General features: G+C 47.9%; 1 protein-coding gene across 1 annotated transcript in view; it reads right to left on the reverse strand.

The window, feature by feature from the left end:
• LOC128635700 (low-density lipoprotein receptor-related protein 5) overlaps positions 1-17,435 on the reverse strand; it is a 1,026,620-nt gene that overhangs the window by 397,820 nt on the left and 611,365 nt on the right. Inside the window, exons 11-12 of the mRNA XM_053688826.1 lie at positions 10,656-10,979; positions 5,768-5,964 (exon numbers count right to left, since the gene is read on the reverse strand). Of these exons, the coding sequence (XP_053544801.1) occupies positions 5,768-5,964; positions 10,656-10,979 (521 nt within the window). The remainder of the gene's footprint in view (positions 1-5,767; positions 5,965-10,655; positions 10,980-17,435) is intronic.

Genomic DNA, 17,435 nt, shown 5'->3' on the forward strand with positions numbered 1-17,435 from the left:
AGAATGTTTATTGGAAGAAGACTCTCCTCCTGATTCCATAGTCCCTGAGCCTTCAGAGAATTCCAGACAGCGCCCCAACCTAGTAGGCTGGCGTCTGTTGTTACAATTGACCAGTCTGGCCTGCTGAATGGCATTCCCCTGGACAGATGTGGCCGATAAAGCCACCATAGAAGAGAATTTCTGGTCTCTTGAATGGAATGAAGGACACGGCATGCATTTTGAAGTTTTGTTAACCTGTCCTCTGTCAGGTAAATCTTCATTTCTACAGAATCTATCAGAGTCCCCAGGAAGGGAACTCTTGTGAGTGGAAAGAGAGAACTTTTCTCTTCGTTCACTTTCCATCCATGCGACCTTAGAAATGCCAGTACTATCTCTGTATGAGATTTGGCAGTTTGAAAGCTTGAAGCTTGTATCAGTATGTCGTCTAAGTACGGAGCTACTGAAATTCCTCGCGGTCTTAGTACCGCCAGAAGAGTGCCCAGAACCTTTGTGAAGATTCTTGGAGCCGTAGCCAGTCCGAATGGAAGAGCTACAAACTGGTAATGCCTGTCTAAAAAGGCAAACCTTAGATACCGGTAACGACTTCTGTGAATCGGTATGTGAAGGTAAGCATCCTTTAAATCCACTGTGGTCAAGTACTGACCCTCTTGGATCATGGGCAAAATTGTTCGAATAGTTTCCATCTTGAACGATGGAACTCTTAGGAATTTGTTTAGGATCTTTAAATCCAAGATTGGCCTGAAGGTTCCCTCTTTTTGGGAACTACAAACAGATTTGAGTAAAACCCTTGTCCTTGTTCCAACCGCGGAACTGGATGGATCACTCCCATTAATAAAAGATCTTGTACGCAGCGTAGAAACGCTTCCTTCTTTGTTAGGTTTGTTGACAACCTTGACAGATGAAATCTCCCTCTTGGGGGAGAGGATTTGAAGTCCAGAAGGTATCCCTGAGATATGATCTCTAACGCCCAGGGATCCTGAACATCTCTTGCCCAAGCCTGGGTGAAGAGGGAAAGTCTGCCCCCCACTAGATCCGGTCCCGGATCGGGGGCCCTCAATTCATGCTGTCTTAGGGGCAGCAGCAGGTTTTCTGGCCTGTTTGCCCCTGTTCCAGGACTGGTTAGGTTTCCAGCCTTGTCTGTAGCGAGCAACAGCTCCTTCCTGTTTTGGTGCAGAGGAAGTTGATGCTGCTCCTGCTTTGAAATTACGAAAGGAACGAAAATTGGACTGTCTAGCCTTGGCTTTGGCCTTGTCCTGAGGCAGGGCATGACCTTTACCTCCTGTAATGTCATCAATAATCTCTTTCAAGCCGGGCCCGAATAAGGTCTGCCCTTTGAAAGGAATATTAAGCAATTTAGATTTAGACGTAACATCAGCTGACCAGGATTTTAGCCACAGAGCTCTGCGTGCCTGAATGGCGAATCCTGAATTTTTAGCCGCAAGTTTAGTTAAATGTACTACGGCATCTGAAATAAATGAATTAGCTAACTTAAGGAATTTAAGTTTGTGTGTGATGTCATCTAGTGTGGATGATTGAAGTGTCTCTTCCAGAGACTCAAACCAAAATGCTGCTGCAGCCGTGACAGGCGCAATACATGCAAGAGGTTGCAATATAAACCCTTGTTGAACAAACATTTTCTTAAGGTAACCCTCTAATTTTTTATCCATTGGATCTGAAAAAGCACAGCTATCCTCCACTGGGATAGTGGTACGCTTAGCTAAAGTAGAAACTGCTCCCTCCACCTTAGGGACCATTTGCCATAAGTCCCGTGTGGCGGCGTCTATTGGAAACATTTTTCTGAATATAGGAGGGGGTGAGAAAGGCACACCGGGTCTATCCCACTCCTTAGTAACAATGTCAGTAAGTCTCTTAGGTATAGGAAAAACGTCAGTACTCGTCGGTACCGCAAAATATTTATCCAACCTACACATTTTTTCTGGGATTGCAACTGTGTTACAATCATTCAGAGCCGCTAATACCTCCCCTAGTAACACACGGAGGTTCTCAAGCTTAAATTTAAAATTTGAAATGTCTGAGTCCAGTTTATTTGGATCAGAACCGTCACCCACAGAATGAAGCTCTCCGTCTTCACGTTCTGCAAACTGTGACGCAGTATCAGACATGGCCCTTGCATTATCAGCGCACTCTGTTCTCATCCCAGAGTGATCACGTTTACCTCTTAGTTCTGGTAGTTTAGCCAAAACTTCAGTCATAACAGTAGCCATATCTTGTAATGTGATTTGTAATGGCCGCCCAGATGCACTCGGCGCTACAATATCACGCACCTCCTGAGCGGGAGATGCAGGTACTGACACGTGAGGCGAGTTAGTCGGCATAACTCTCCCCTCGTTGTTTGGTGAAATATGTTCAATTTGTACAGATTGACTATTTTTTAAAGTAGCATCAATACATTTAGTACATAAATTTCTATTGGGCTCCACTTTGGCATTAACACATATAGCACAGAGATATTCCTCTGAATCAGACATGTTTAACACACTAGAAAATAAACAGCAACTTGGAAATACTTTTCAAAGTAATTTACAAATAATATGAAAACGAACTGTGCCTTTAAGAAGCACAGAAAATATTATAACAGATAAAATAATTAAGTTATAGCATCAATCTTTGTCAGAATATACAGTTTTAGCAAAGGATTGTTCCCCTCAGCAAATGATAACTAACCCAGGCAGCAGAAAAAAAATACACAAATAAACGTTTTTTATATCACAGTCAATACAATCAGCACAGCTCTGCTGTGAATGATTACTTCCCTCAAAAAAGGCTTTGGAGATCGCTGAACTCTGTAGAGATGAACCGGATCATGCAGGAAGAAAATGAACCTCTGACTGAGTTTTTCTGATGCATAGTGAAAGCACCAAAATGGCCCCTCCCCCACACACATAACAGTGAGAGGGATCAGTGAACTGCTCCAATTTAAATCAAAACTATTGCCAAGTGGAAAAAAAGTGCCCAAAACATTTTTTCACCCAGTACCTCAGAGAAAAAAAGGTTTTTACATGCCAGCAAAAAAACGTTTTACCTCAATAATTAATTGTCATTTAAAACCTATTGCAAGTCCCTGCAAAATAGGTTAAGTCTATGTATACAGTTTAAAAGCCAGAGAAGTACCATTTCCCAGAAAACTGAAGTGTAAAATATACATACATGACAGCCTGATATCAGCTACATCTACTGCATTCAAGGCTGAGTTTACATTATAACGGTATGGCAGGATTTTTTCATCAATTCCATGTCAGAAAATAATAAACTGCTACATACCTCTTTGCAGATTAATCTGCCTGCTGTCCCCTGATCTGAAGTTTACCTCTCCTCAGATGGCCGAGAAACAGCAATATGATCTTAACTACTCCGGCTAAAATCATAGAAAAACTCAGGTAGATTCTTCTTCAAATTCTACCAGAGAAGGAATAACACACTCCGGTGCTATTATAAAATAACAAACTTTTGATTGAAGATATAAAAACTAAATATATCACCATAGTCCTCTCACACATCCTATCTAGTCGTTGGGTGCAAGAGAATGACTGGAGGTGACGTAGAGGGGAGGAGCTATATAGCAACTCTGCTGGGTGAATCTTCTTGCACTTCCTGTAGGGGAGCAGTTAATTTCCCCACAAGTAATGATGACCCGTGGACTGATCACACTTAACAGAAGAAATAACGTCAAAAAATGACGCAACTTCCGGCGACACGTATGACGCCGGAAACGGAAAAGAATTTTTGCGCCAAAAAAGTCAGCGCCAAGAATGACGCAATAAAATGAAGCATTTTCAGCCCCCCGCGAGCCTAACAGCCCACAGGGAAAAAAGTCAAATTTTTGAAGGTAAGAAAAAATGATTAAATCAAATGCATTATCCCAAATATGAAACTGACTGTCTGAAAATAAGGAAAGTTGAACATTCTGAGTCAAGGCAAATAAATGTTTGAATACATATATTTAGAACTTTATAAACAAAGTGCCCAACCATAGCTTAGAGTGTCACAGAAAATAAGATTTACTTACCCCAGGACACTCATCTACATGTTTGTAGAAAGCCAAACCAGTACTGAAACGAGAATCAGCAGAGGTAATGGTATATATAAGAGTATATCGTCGATCTGAAAAGGGAGGTAAGAGATGAATCTCTACGACCGATAACAGAGAACCTATGAAATAGACCCCGTAGAAGGAGATCACTGCATTCAAATAGGCAATACTCTCCTCACATCCCTCTGACATTCACTGCATGCTGAGAGGAAAACCGGGCTCCAACTTGCTGCGGAGCGCATATCAACGTAGAATCTAGCACAAACTTACTTCACCACCTCCATCGGAGGCAAAGTTTGTAAAAACTGAATTGTGGGTGTGGTGAGGGGTGTATTTATAGGCATTTTGAGGTTTGGGAAACTTTGCCCCTCCTGGTAGGAATGTATATCCCATACGTCACTAGCTCATGGACTCTTGCTAATTACATGAAAGAAATGAGGCCCCCTCCCTCTTCAGTCCAGAGTTATGGGGCCTTCCTGAGTCAGACTAGGCGTCTAATAATATGCCAGGCGTAATAACAACCCCAAAAGTGTTTCCAACGTTTCAAACACTTGAATAAATATAAGATTCCATTAATAAAATAATCGATTTAGCCCATCACAGTGTCTACCAGTATTTAAGCCCTTAACTGAAGCCATCCTTCTATACTGCGTCTCAGAAAATGGCTTACCTTCCCTCATGGGGATTTCTGTCAGTCTTCTAGCATTACCAGGTCTTGTTAGAAAAAAATGACTGAGCATACCTTAAGCAGTTAAGCCTGCAAACTGTTCCCCCCAACTGAAGTTCTCCGGTACTCAACAGTCCTGTGTGGGAACAGCAATGGATTTTAGTTACAACATGCTAAAATCTTTTTCCTCTCAGCAGAAATCTTCATCACTTTCTGCCTCAGAGTAAATAGTACAAACCGGCACTATTTTAAAATAACAAACTCTTGATTGAAGAAATAAAAGTACAAATCTAACACCACAAACTCTTTACCCTCCCGTGGAGATGCTACTTGTTAGAGCGGCAAAGAGAATGACTGGGGGGGGCGGAGCCTGAGGGGAGCTATATGGACAGCTTTGCTGTGTGCTCTCTTTGCCACTTCCTGTAGGGATTGAGAATATCCCACAAGTAAGGATGAATCCGTGGACTGAATACACCAAGTAAGAGAAATCCTGTTTTATTCTACAGAAGTAAATTCCCAAACTGCAAGGTATGGGTGACATTTCTCTACCTAGGTTGTTGGTGGTTAAAAGATGTAGGAGTGTTTTCAAACATAGTTGTTACCGCTATCTGCCAAAAGAGTGCAATAGCACATTAGATAGGGCATTTTTGTAGTGTATATCAAGGCTTGAAACTCCAGTTGTAACAGTTTTACTACTGGTTACAACATGTTTGTATTATTATTTTACATTCTAGAGTCACCTCAATAACTCTGCTTGGTCTTAACATGAAACCCTGATTTAGATCCTGCTATATTTGCTTTTATTTATTCCATGTGGGTCAGAAGTACAGGTGGTTGTCTAATTCTTATGAATATAATATATTGTTACATTTTGCCTAAATAGCTTTAATCAGTTATCAGTAAACAATAGGCCAAATGGGAACAAATTTCATCATTTTACTGTGGGATGTGTGGCTATACCTTTAAAGCATAGAGAATGCAGCCCCTGAATCCAGCATCTATTCCACAGAGTCTTCAGGCAGACGCTGGATCAGTTAATATTAACTTACCTGCGTGCCGTCATCCTTTGCCCTTTTGATGATGTTCTGACGTCCATCCACCCAGTAGATGAATTTGTCAAGTGGGTCATACCCGATGGCCTTGGCATTCCTTAGCCCGTGAATGGGAAGTATGACATCTGGTTGGTCGTCTAACACCATGCGGTTTATTGCTGCCTTCTGGCTGAACAATAGGAAGCTGGAGGGTGCTAAGAAAGAATGGCATACAACTGTCAAATGGAAAGCCAACCAGAAACCTCAAGTGCAAAAATACATTGTAAACATTATCTAGCTGTATTTACACTCAAAAGGTTTCACATATGACATTGCAGTACTGATGGTTTATATTTAAGCCTTATATCACACACTATGCAGGGGGACGCAAACCCAGCCCCACGCGCAGGGGGCAGAGGGACGCAAACCCAGCCCCACGCGCAGGGGGCAGAGGGACGCAAACCCAGCCCCACGCGCAGGGGGCAGAGGGACGCAAACCCAGCCACACGCGCAGGGGGCAGAGGGACGCAAACCCAGCCACACGCGCAGGGGGCAGAGGGACGCAAACCCAGCCACACGCGCAGGGGGCAGAGGGACGCAAACCCAGCCACACGCGCAGGGGGCAGAGGGACGCAAACCCAGCCACACGCGCAGGGGGCAGAGGGACGCAAACCCAGCCACACGCGCAGGGGGCAGAGGGACGCAAACCCAGCCACACGCGCAGGGGGCAGAGGGACGCAAACCCAGCCACACGCGCAGGGGGCAGAGGGACGCAAACCCAGCCACACGCGCAGGGGGCAGAGGGACGCAAACCCAGCCACACGCGCAGGGGGCAGAGGGACGCAAACCCAGCCACACGCGCAGGGGGCAGAGGGACGCAAACCCAGCCACACGCGCAGGGGGCAGAGGGACGCAAACCCAGCCACACGCGCAGGGGGCAGAGGGACGCAAACCCAGCCACACGCGCAGGGGGCAGAGGGACGCAAACCCAGCCACACGCGCAGGGGGCAGAGGGACGCAAACCCAGCCACACGCGCAGGGGGCAGAGGGACGCAAACCCAGCCACACGCGCAGGGGGCAGAGGGACGCAAACCCAGCCACACGCGCAGGGGGCAGAGGGACGCAAACCCAGCCACACGCGCAGGGGGCAGAGGGACGCAAACCCAGCCACACGCGCAGGGGGCAGAGGGACGCAAACCCAGCCACACGCGCAGGGGGCAGAGGGACGCAAACCCAGCCACACGCGCAGGGGGCAGAGGGACGCAAACCCAGCCACACGCGCAGGGGGCAGAGGGACGCAAACCCAGCCACACGCGCAGGGGGCAGAGGGACGCAAACCCAGCCACACGCGCAGGGGGCAGAGGGACGCAAACCCAGCCACACGCGCAGGGGGCAGAGGGACGCAAACCCAGCCACACGCGCAGGGGGCAGAGGGACGCAAACCCAGCCACACGCGCAAGGGGGCAGAGGGACGCAAACCCAGCCCCACGCGCAAGGGGGCAGAGGGACGCAAACCAAGCCCCCCGCGCAAGGGGGCAGAGGGACGCAAACCCAGCCACACGCGCAAGGGGGCAGAGGGACGCAAACCCAGCCACACGCGCAAGGGGGCAGAGGGACGCAAACCCAGCCACACGCGCAAGGGGGCAGAGGGACGCAAACCCAGCCACACGCGCAAGGGGGCAGAGGGACGCAAACCCAGCCACACGCGCAAGGGGGCAGAGGGACGCAAACCCAGCCACAAGCGCAAGGGGGCAGAGGGACGCAAACCCAGCCACACGCGCAAGGGGGCAGAGGGACGCAAACCCAGCCACACGCGCAGGGGGCAGAGGGACGCAAACCCAGCCACACGCGCAGGGGGCAGAGGGACGCAAACCCAGCCACACGCGCAGGGGGCAGAGGGACGCAAACCCAGCCACACGCGCAGGGGGCAGAGGGACGCAAACCCAGCCACACGCACAGGGGGCAGAGGGACGCAAACCCAGCCACACGCGCAGGGGGCAGAGGGACGCAAACCCAGCCACACGCGCAGGGGGCAGAGGGACGCAAACCCAGCCACACGCGCAGGGGGCAGAGGGACGCAAACCCAGCCACACGCGCAGGGGGCAGAGGGACGCAAACCCAGCCACACGCGCAGGGGGCAGAGGGACGCAAACCCAGCCACACGCGCAGGGGGCAGAGGGACGCAAACCCAGCCACACGCGCAGGGGGCAGAGGGACGCAAACCCAGCCACACGCGCAGGGGGCAGAGGGACGCAAACCCAGCCACACGCGCAGGGGGCAGAGGGACGCAAACCCAGCCACACGCGCAGGGGGCAGAGGGACGCAAACCCAGCCACACGCGCAGGGGGCAGAGGGACGCAAACCCAGCCACACGCGCAGGGGGCAGAGGGACGCAACCCAGCCACACGCGCAGGGGGCAGAGGGACGCAAACCCAGCCACACGCGCAGGGGGCAGAGGGACGCAAACCCAGCCACACGCGCAGGGGGCAGAGGGACGCAAACCCAGCCACACGCGCAGGGGGCAGAGGGACGCAAACCCAGCCACACGCGCAGGGGGCAGAGGGACGCAAACCCAGCCACACGCGCAGGGGGCAGAGGGACGCAAACCCAGCCACACGCGCAGGGGGCAGAGGGACGCAAACCCAGCCACACGCGCAGGGGGCAGAGGGACGCAAACCCAGCCACACGCGCAGGGGGCAGAGGGACGCAAACCCAGCCACACGCGCAGGGGACAGAGGGACGCAAACCCAGCCACACGCGCAAGGGGGCAGAGGGACGCAAACCCAGCCCCACGCGCAAGGGGGCAGAGGGACGCAAACCAAGCCCCCCGCGCAAGGGGGCAGAGGGACGCAAACCCAGCCACACGCGCAAGGGGGCAGAGGGACGCAAACCCAGCCACACGCGCAAGGGGGCAGAGGGACGCAAACCCAGCCACACGCGCAAGGGGGCAGAGGGACGCAAACCCAGCCACACGCGCAAGGGGGCAGAGGGACGCAAACCCAGCCACACGCGCAAGGGCGCAGAGGGACGCAAACCCAGCCACACGCGCAAGGGGGCAGAGGGACGCAAACCCAGCCACACGCGCAAGGGGGCAGAGGGACGCAAACCCAGCCACACGCGCAGGGGGCAGAGGGACGCAAACCCAGCCACACGCGCAGGGGGCAGAGGGACGCAAACCCAGCCACACGCGCAGGGGGCAGAGGGACGCAAACCCAGCCACACGCGCAGGGGGCAGAGGGACGCAAACCCAGCCACACGCGCAAGGGGGCAGAGGGACGCAAACCCAGCCACACGCGCAAGGGGGCAGAGGGACGCAAACCCAGCCCCACGCGCAAGGGGGCAGAGGGACGCAAACCAAGCCCCCCGCGCAAGGGGGCAGAGGGACGCAAACCCAGCCACACGCGCAAGGGGGCAGAGGGACGCAAACCCAGCCACACGCGCAAGGGGGCAGAGAGACGCAAACCCAGCCACACGCGCAAGGGGGCAGAGGGACGCAAACCCAGCCACACGCGCAAGGGGGCAGAGGGACGCAAACCCAGCCACACGCGCAAGGGGGCAGAGGGACGCAAACCCAGCCACACGCGCAAGGGGGCAGAGGGACGCAAACCCAGCCACACGCGCAAGGGGGCAGAGGGACGCAAACCCAGCCACACGCGCAGGGGGCAGAGGGACGCAAACCCAGCCACACGCGCAGGGGGCAGAGGGACGCAAACCCAGCCACACGCGCAGGGGGCAGAGGGACGCAAACCCAGCCACACGCGCAGGGGGCAGAGGGACGCAAACCCAGCCACACGCGCAGGGGGCAGAGGGACGCAAACCCAGCCACACGCGCAGGGGGCAGAGGGACGCAAACCCAGCCACACGCGCAGGGGGCAGAGGGACGCAAACCCAGCCACACGCGCAGGGGGCAGAGGGACGCAAACCCAGCCACACGCGCAGGGGGCAGAGGGACGCAAACCCAGCCACACGCGCAGGGGGCAGAGGGACGCAAACCCAGCCACACGCGCAGGGGGCAGAGGGACGCAAACCCAGCCACACGCGCAGGGGGCAGAGGGACGCAAACCCAGCCACACGCGCAGGGGGCAGAGGGACGCAAACCCAGCCACACGCGCAGGGGGCAGAGGGACGCAAACCCAGCCACACGCGCAGGGGGCAGAGGGACGCAAACCCAGCCACACGCGCAGGGGGCAGAGGGACGCAAACCCAGCCACACGCGCAGGGGGCAGAGGGACGCAAACCCAGCCACACGCGCAGGGGGCAGAGGGACGCAAACCCAGCCACACGCGCAGGGGGCAGAGGGACGCAAACCCAGCCACACGCGCAGGGGGCAGAGGGACGCAACCCAGCCACACGCGCAGAGGGATGCAACCCAGCCACACGCGCAGGGGGCAGAGGGACGCAACCCAGCCACACGCACAGGGGGCAGAGGGACGCAACCCAGCCACACGCACAGGGGGCAGAGGGACGCAACCCAGCCACATGCGCAGGGGGCAGAGGGACGCAACCCAGCCACACGCGCAGGGGGCAGAGGGATGCAACCCAGCCACACGCGCAGGGGGCAAAGGGACGCAACCCAGCCACACGCGCAGGGGCATAGGAACACAACCCAGCTACACAAGCAGGGGCATAGGAACGCAACCCAAACACACGTGCAGGAGCAGAGGAACACAACCCAGCCACACAAGCAGGAGCAGAGGAACACAACCCAGCCACACAAGCAGGAGCAGAGGAACACAACCCAGCCACACAAACAGGGGCATTGAAACGCAACCCAAACACACGTGCAGGAGCAGAGGAACATCTTTTTTATCTAATTTGGAAATATTCCTGTGTAAACCATCAATGTGCTCATTACAATAGTTTATCAAACAGCAGCTCAGACAAAAGATGAGCAGTAAATACATACATGTGCAATTTCTGTTGTTGGTGTCTAGTCTGTAATGAGAGGAGCAGCTGCAACGGTAACCGCTCGGTACAGATAGGCAAAGCTGGCTGCAGCGACCACTGTTCTGCATGCAGTCATTCTGACCATCCTGACGCGATGAGTGGAAGACCAAGATATCCATGACAAAGTCCAGGTGGCTCTTAATCAGTGTACGATTGCTACCATTGACTTTGTTGGCTCTTTCAATACTGTGGAGCTTCCAGTCCGTCCAGTAGATAAAATCACTGTACTGGGTCAATCCGAAGGGATGAGGAAGGTCATCAGCAATAATCTCCCTTTCATCGCCTGTTAAGATATGAATGTTTACAAGGTCACAAAATGAACACATACAACAGCCTAGGTTTGTGTCCGTATCCCACTGGCGATTACCACAAACCACAGGTGTTTACAGCTGACTTTCCTACAAACTATTAAAGGGCATTAAAGTATCTTAACGGATAGTAGAAACAAAATGACATCAGAATGAAAGCCATTGTTATTTTGTTAGCTTATTTCTGAGGTAGAACTGCAATATACAGATAATCATGCCTCGAGTCGCTCCCACTGGGAGTCATCATATGAGGAAATCCCCCTCCTGACCACAATGAGGAGGCAAAAGACAGTCCAATCTACCACAGCTTCCCATACATACAGCCAAGTAAATGGAAGAAGCAGAAAAGATAAAGTGAGGCAAAATAAGTGTTACCATCAATTGAACAAAAAGAAAGGGTGGGACTCATTAAAGTGAATGTAAATTTTGATGCTAAAGTGCCCGTTTTTTAAAAAATTTGAATAAAAACAGGGGCACTTTAATTCATCAAAAGCCATTTCTGACGTCATTTTAAAACCAGGAAGAGGCTTTGCGGAGGAAGCTGGAGCGGCTGTCAAGATTAAAAGGTAAGTATTTCACAACAGGAGTGAAATGTAAATTTTGATGAATTAAAGTGCCCCTGTTTTTAATCAAATTTTTTTTTGCACTTTAGCATCAAAAACATAATTTATGTAAGAACTTACCTGATAAATTCATTTCTTTCATATTAGCAAGAGTCCATGAGCTAGTGACAAATGGGATATACATTCCTACCAGGAGGGGCAAAGTTTCCCAAACCTCAAAATGCCTATAAATACACCCCTAACCACACCCACAAATCAGTTTAACGAATAGCCAAGAAGTGGGGTGATAAAAAAGTGCGAAATCATATAAAATAAGGAATTGGAATAATTGTGCTTTATACAAAAAAATCATAACCACCACAAAAAAGGGTGGGCCTCATGGACTCTTGCTAATATGAAAGAAATGAATTTATCAGGTAAGTTCTTACATAAATTATGTTTTCTTTCATGTAATTAGCAAGAGTCCATGAGCTAGTGACGTATGGGATAATGACTACCCAAGATGTGGATCTTCCACGCAAGAGTCACTAGAGAGGGAGGGATAAAATAAAGACAGCCAATTCCGCTGAAAAATAATCCACACCCAAAACAAAGTTTAAATCTTATAATGAAAAAAACTGAAATTATAAGCAGAAGAATCAAACTGAAACAGCTGCCTGAAGTACCATTCTACCAAAACTGCTTCAGAAGAAGAAAACACATAAAAATGGTAGAATTTAGTGAAAGTATGCAAAGACCACCAAGTTGCTGCTTTGCAAATCTGATCAACCGAAGCTTCATTCCTAAACGCCCAGGAAGTAGAAACTGACCTAGTAGAATGAGCTGTAATCCTTTGAGGCGGAGTTTTACCCGACTCGACATAAGCATGATGAATTAAAGATTTCAACCAAGATGCCAAAGAAATGGCAGAGACCTTCTGACCTTTCCTAGAACCGGAAAAAATAACAAATAGACTTGAAGTCTTTCGGAAATTCTTAGTAGCTTCAACATAATATTTCAAAGCTCTAACTACATCCAAAGAATGCAATGATTTCTCCTTAGAATTTATCTGCTAATGTTGTTAGAATTCACAACCTTAGGTAAAAATTTAAAAGAAGTTCGCAACACCGCCTTATCCTGGTGAAAAATCAGAAAAGGAGACTCACAAGAAAGAGCAGATAATTCAGAAACTCTTCTGGCAGAAGAGATGGCCAAAAGGAACAAAACTTTCCAAGAAAGTAATTTAATGTCCAATGAATGCATAGGTTCAAACGGAGGAGCTTGAAGAGCCCCCAGAACCAAATTCAAACTCCAAGGAGGAGAAATTGACTTAATGACAGGTTTTATACGAACCAAAGCTTGTACAAAACAATGAATATCAGGAAGATTAGCAATCTTTCTGTGAAAAAGAATAGAAAGAGCAGAGATTTGTCCTTTCAAGGAACTTGCAGACAAACCTTTATCCAAACCATCCTGAAGAAACTGTAAAATTCTCGGAATTCTAAAAGAATGCCAGGAAAAATGATGAGAAAGACACCAAGAAATATAAGTCTTCCAGACTCTATAATATATCTCCCTAGATACGGATTTACGAGCCTGTAACATAGTATTAATCACAGAGTCAGAGAAACCTCTTTGACTAAGAATCAAGCGTTCAATCTCCATACCTTTAAATTTAAGGATTTGAGATCCTGATGGAAAAAAAGGACCTTGCAACAGAAGGTCTGGTCTTAACGGAAGAGTCCACGGTTGGCAAGAGGCCATCCGAACAAGATCCGCATACCAAAACCTGTGAGGCCATGCTGGAGCTACCAGCAGAACAAACGAGCATTCCTTCAGGATCTTGGAGATTACTCTTGGAAGAAGAACTAGAGGCGGGAAGATATAGGCAGGATGATACTTCCAAGGAAGTGACAATGCATCCACTGCTTCCGCTTGAGGATCCCTGGATCTGGACAGATACCTGGGAAGTTTCTTGTTTAGATGAGAGGCCATCAGATCTATTTCTGGAAGTCCCCACATTTGAACAATCTGAAGAAATACCTCTGGGTGAAGAGACCATTCGCCCGGATGTAACATTTGGCGACTGAGATAATCCGCTTCCCAATTGTCTATACCTGGGATATGAACCGCAGAAACTAGACAGGAGCTGGATTCTGCCCATACCAGAATTCGAGATACTTCTTTCATAGCCAGAGGACTGTGAGTCCCTCCTTGATGATTGATGTATGCCACAGTTGTGACATTGTCTGTCTGAAAACAAATGAACGATTCTCTCTTTAGAAGAGGCCATTACTGAAGAGCTCTGAAAATTGCACGGAGTTCCAAAATATTGATCGGTAATCTCACCTTCTGAGATTCCCAAACCCCTTGTGCTGTCAGAGACCCCCACACAGCTCCCCAACCTGTAAGACTTGCATCTGTTGAAATTACAGTCCAGGTCGGAAGAACAAAAGAAGCCCCCTGAACTAAACGATGGTGATCTGTCCACCACGTCAGAGAGTGTCGTACAATCTGTTTTAAAGATATTAATTGAGATATCTTTGTGTAATCCCTGCACTACTGGTTCAGCATACAGAGCTGAAGAGGTCGCATGTGAAAACGAGCAAAGGGGATCGCGTCCGATGCAGCTGTCATAAGACCTAGAATTTCCATGCATAAGGCTACCGAAGGGAATGATTGTGACTGAAGGTTTCGACAAGCTGATATCAATTTTAGACGTCTCTTGTCTGTCAAAGACAGAGTCATGGACACTGAATCTATCTGGAAACCTAGAAAGGTTACCCTTGTCTGAGGAATCAATGAACTTTTTGGTAAATTGATCCTCCAACCATGATCTTGAAGAAACAACACAAGTCGATTCGTATGAGATTCTGCTAAATGTGAAGACTGAGCAAGTACCAAGATATTGTCCAAATAAGGAAATACCACAATACCCTGTTCTCCGATTACAGACAGAAGGGCACCGAGAACCTTTGTAAAAATTTTTGGAGCTGTTGCTAGGCCAAACGGTAGAGCCACAAACTGGTAATGCTTGTCTAGCAAAGAGAATCTCAGAAACTGATAGTTATCTGGATGAATCGGAATATGCAGATATGCATCCTGTAAATCTATTGTAGACATATAATGCCCTTGCTGAACAAAAGGCAGGATAGTCTTTACAGTTACCATTTTGAATGTTGGTATCCTTACATAACGATTCAATATTTTTAGATCCAGAACTGGTCTGAAGGAATTCTCCTTCTTTGGTACAATGAAGAGATTTGAATAAAACCCCAGCCCCTGTTCCAGAACTGGAACTGGCATAATTACTCCAGCCAACTCTAGATCTGAAACACATTTCAGAAATGCTCGAGCCTTCGCTGGGTTTACTGGGACACGAGAAAGAAAAAATCTCTTTGCAGGAGGCCTTATCTTGAAGCCAATTCTGTACCCTTCTGAAACAATGTTCTGAATCCAAAGATTGTGAATGGAATTTATCCAAATTTCTTTGAAAAAACGTAATCTGCCCCCTACCAGCTGAGCTGGAATGAGGGCCGCACCTTCATGTGGACTTAGGAGCTGGCTTTGGTTTTCTAAAAGGCTTGGATTTATTCCAGACTGGAGATGGTTTCCAAACTGATACCGCTCCTGAGGATGAAGGATCAGGCTTTTGCTCCTTGTTGTGACGAAAGGAACGAAAACGATTATTAGACCTAAATTTACCTTTAGATTTTTTATCCTGTGGTAAAAAAGTTCCTTTCCCTCCAGTAACAGTTGAGATAATAGAATCCAACTGAGAACCAAATAATTTATTACCCTGGAAAGAAAGGGAAAGCAGAGTAGACTTAGAAGACATATCAGCATTCCAAGTTTTAAGCCATAAAGCTCTTCTAGCTAAAATAGCTAGAGACATATACCTGACATCAACTCTAATGATATCAAAGATGGCATCACAAATAAAATTATTAGCATGTTGAAGAAGATTAATAATGCTATAAGAATTATGATCTGTTACTTGTTGCGCTAAAGCTTCTAACCAAAAAGTTGAAGCTGCAGCAATATCCGCTAAAGATATAGCAGGTCTAAGAAGATTACCTGAACACAAGTAAGCTTTTCTTAGAAAGGATTCAATTTTCCTATCTAAAGGATCCTTAAAGGAAGTACTATCTGCCGTAGGAATAGTAGTACGCTTAGCAAGAGTAGAGACAGCCCCATCAACCTTAGGGATTTTGTCCCAAAACTCTAATCTGTCAGATGGCACAGGATATAATTGCTTAAAACGTTTAGAAGGAGTAAATGAATTACAAAAATTATTCCATTCCCTGGAAATTACTTCAGAAATAGCATCAGGGACAGGAAAAACTTCTGGAATAACTACAGGAGATTTAAAAACCTTATTTAAACGTTTAGATTTAGTATCAAGAGGACCAGAATCCTCTATTTCTAATGCAATTAGGACTTCTTTAAGTAAAGAACGAATAAATTCCATTTTAAATAAATATGAAGATTTATCAGCATCAACCTCTGAGACAGAATCCTCTGAACCAGAAGAACCATTATCAGAATCAGAATGATGATGTTCATTTAAAAATTCATCTGAAAAATGAGAAGTTTTAAAAGACTTTTTATGTTTACTAGAAGGAGGAATAACAGACATAGCCTTCTTAATGGATTTAGAAACAAAATCTCTTATATTATCAGGAACACTCTGAGTATTAGATGTTGACGGAACAGCAACAGGTAATGTAACAGTACTAAAGGAAATATTATCTGCATTAACAAGTTTGTCATGACAATCAGTACAAACAACAGCTGGAGGAACAGATACCACAAGTTTACAGCAGATACACCTAGCTTTGGTAGATCCAGCACCAGGCAGCGATTTTCCAGAAGTATCTTCTGACTCAGTGTCAACGTGGGACATCTTGCAATATGTAATAGAAAAAACAACATATAAAGCAAAATTGATCAAATTCCTTAAATGACAGTTTCAGGAATGGGAAAAAAATGCCAGTGAACAAGCTTCTAGCAACCAGAAGCAATAAATAATGAGACTTAAATAATGTGGAGACAATAGTGACGCCCATATTTTTTTAGCGCCAAAAAAGACGCCCACATTATTTGGCGCCTAAATGCTTTTGGCGCCAAAAATTACGCCACATCCGGAACGCCAACACTTTTGGCGCAAAAAAACGTCAAAAATGACGCAACTTCCGGCGACACATATGACGCCGGAAACAGAAAAAAAAATTTGCGCCAAAAAAGTCCGCGCCAAGAATGACGCAATAAAATGAAGCATTTTCAGCCCCCGCGAGCCTAACAGCCCACAGGGAAAAAAGTCACATTTTAAGGTAAGAAAAAATTGATTTATTCATATGCATTATCCCAAATATGAAACTGACTGTCTGAAATAAGGAACGTTGAACATCCTGAGTCAAGGCAAATAAATGTTTGAATACATATATTTAGAACTTTATAAAAAAGTGCCCAACCATAGCTTAGAGTGTCACAGAAAATAAGACTTACTTACCCCAGGACACTCATCTACATGTTGTAGAAAGCCAAACCAGTACTGAAATGAAAATCAGTAGAGGTAATGGTATATATAAGAGTATATCGTCGATCTGAAAAGGGAGGTAAGAGATGAATCTCTACGACCGATAACAGAGAACCTATGAAATAGACCCCGTAGAAGGAGATCATTGAATTCAAATAGGCAATACTCTCCTCACATCCCTCTGACATTCACTGCACGCTGAGAGGAAAACCGGGCTCCAACCTGCTGCGGAGCGCATATCAACGTAGAATCTAGCACAAACTTACTTCACCACCTCCATAGGAGGCAAAGTTTGTAAAAACTGATTTGTGGGGGCGGAGCTAGCCTTACAACAGCATGGTCGCACATCT

This window comes from Bombina bombina, chromosome 7 (assembly GCF_027579735.1).
Source record: "Bombina bombina isolate aBomBom1 chromosome 7, aBomBom1.pri, whole genome shotgun sequence".
NCBI lineage: Eukaryota > Metazoa > Chordata > Amphibia > Anura > Bombinatoridae > Bombina > Bombina bombina.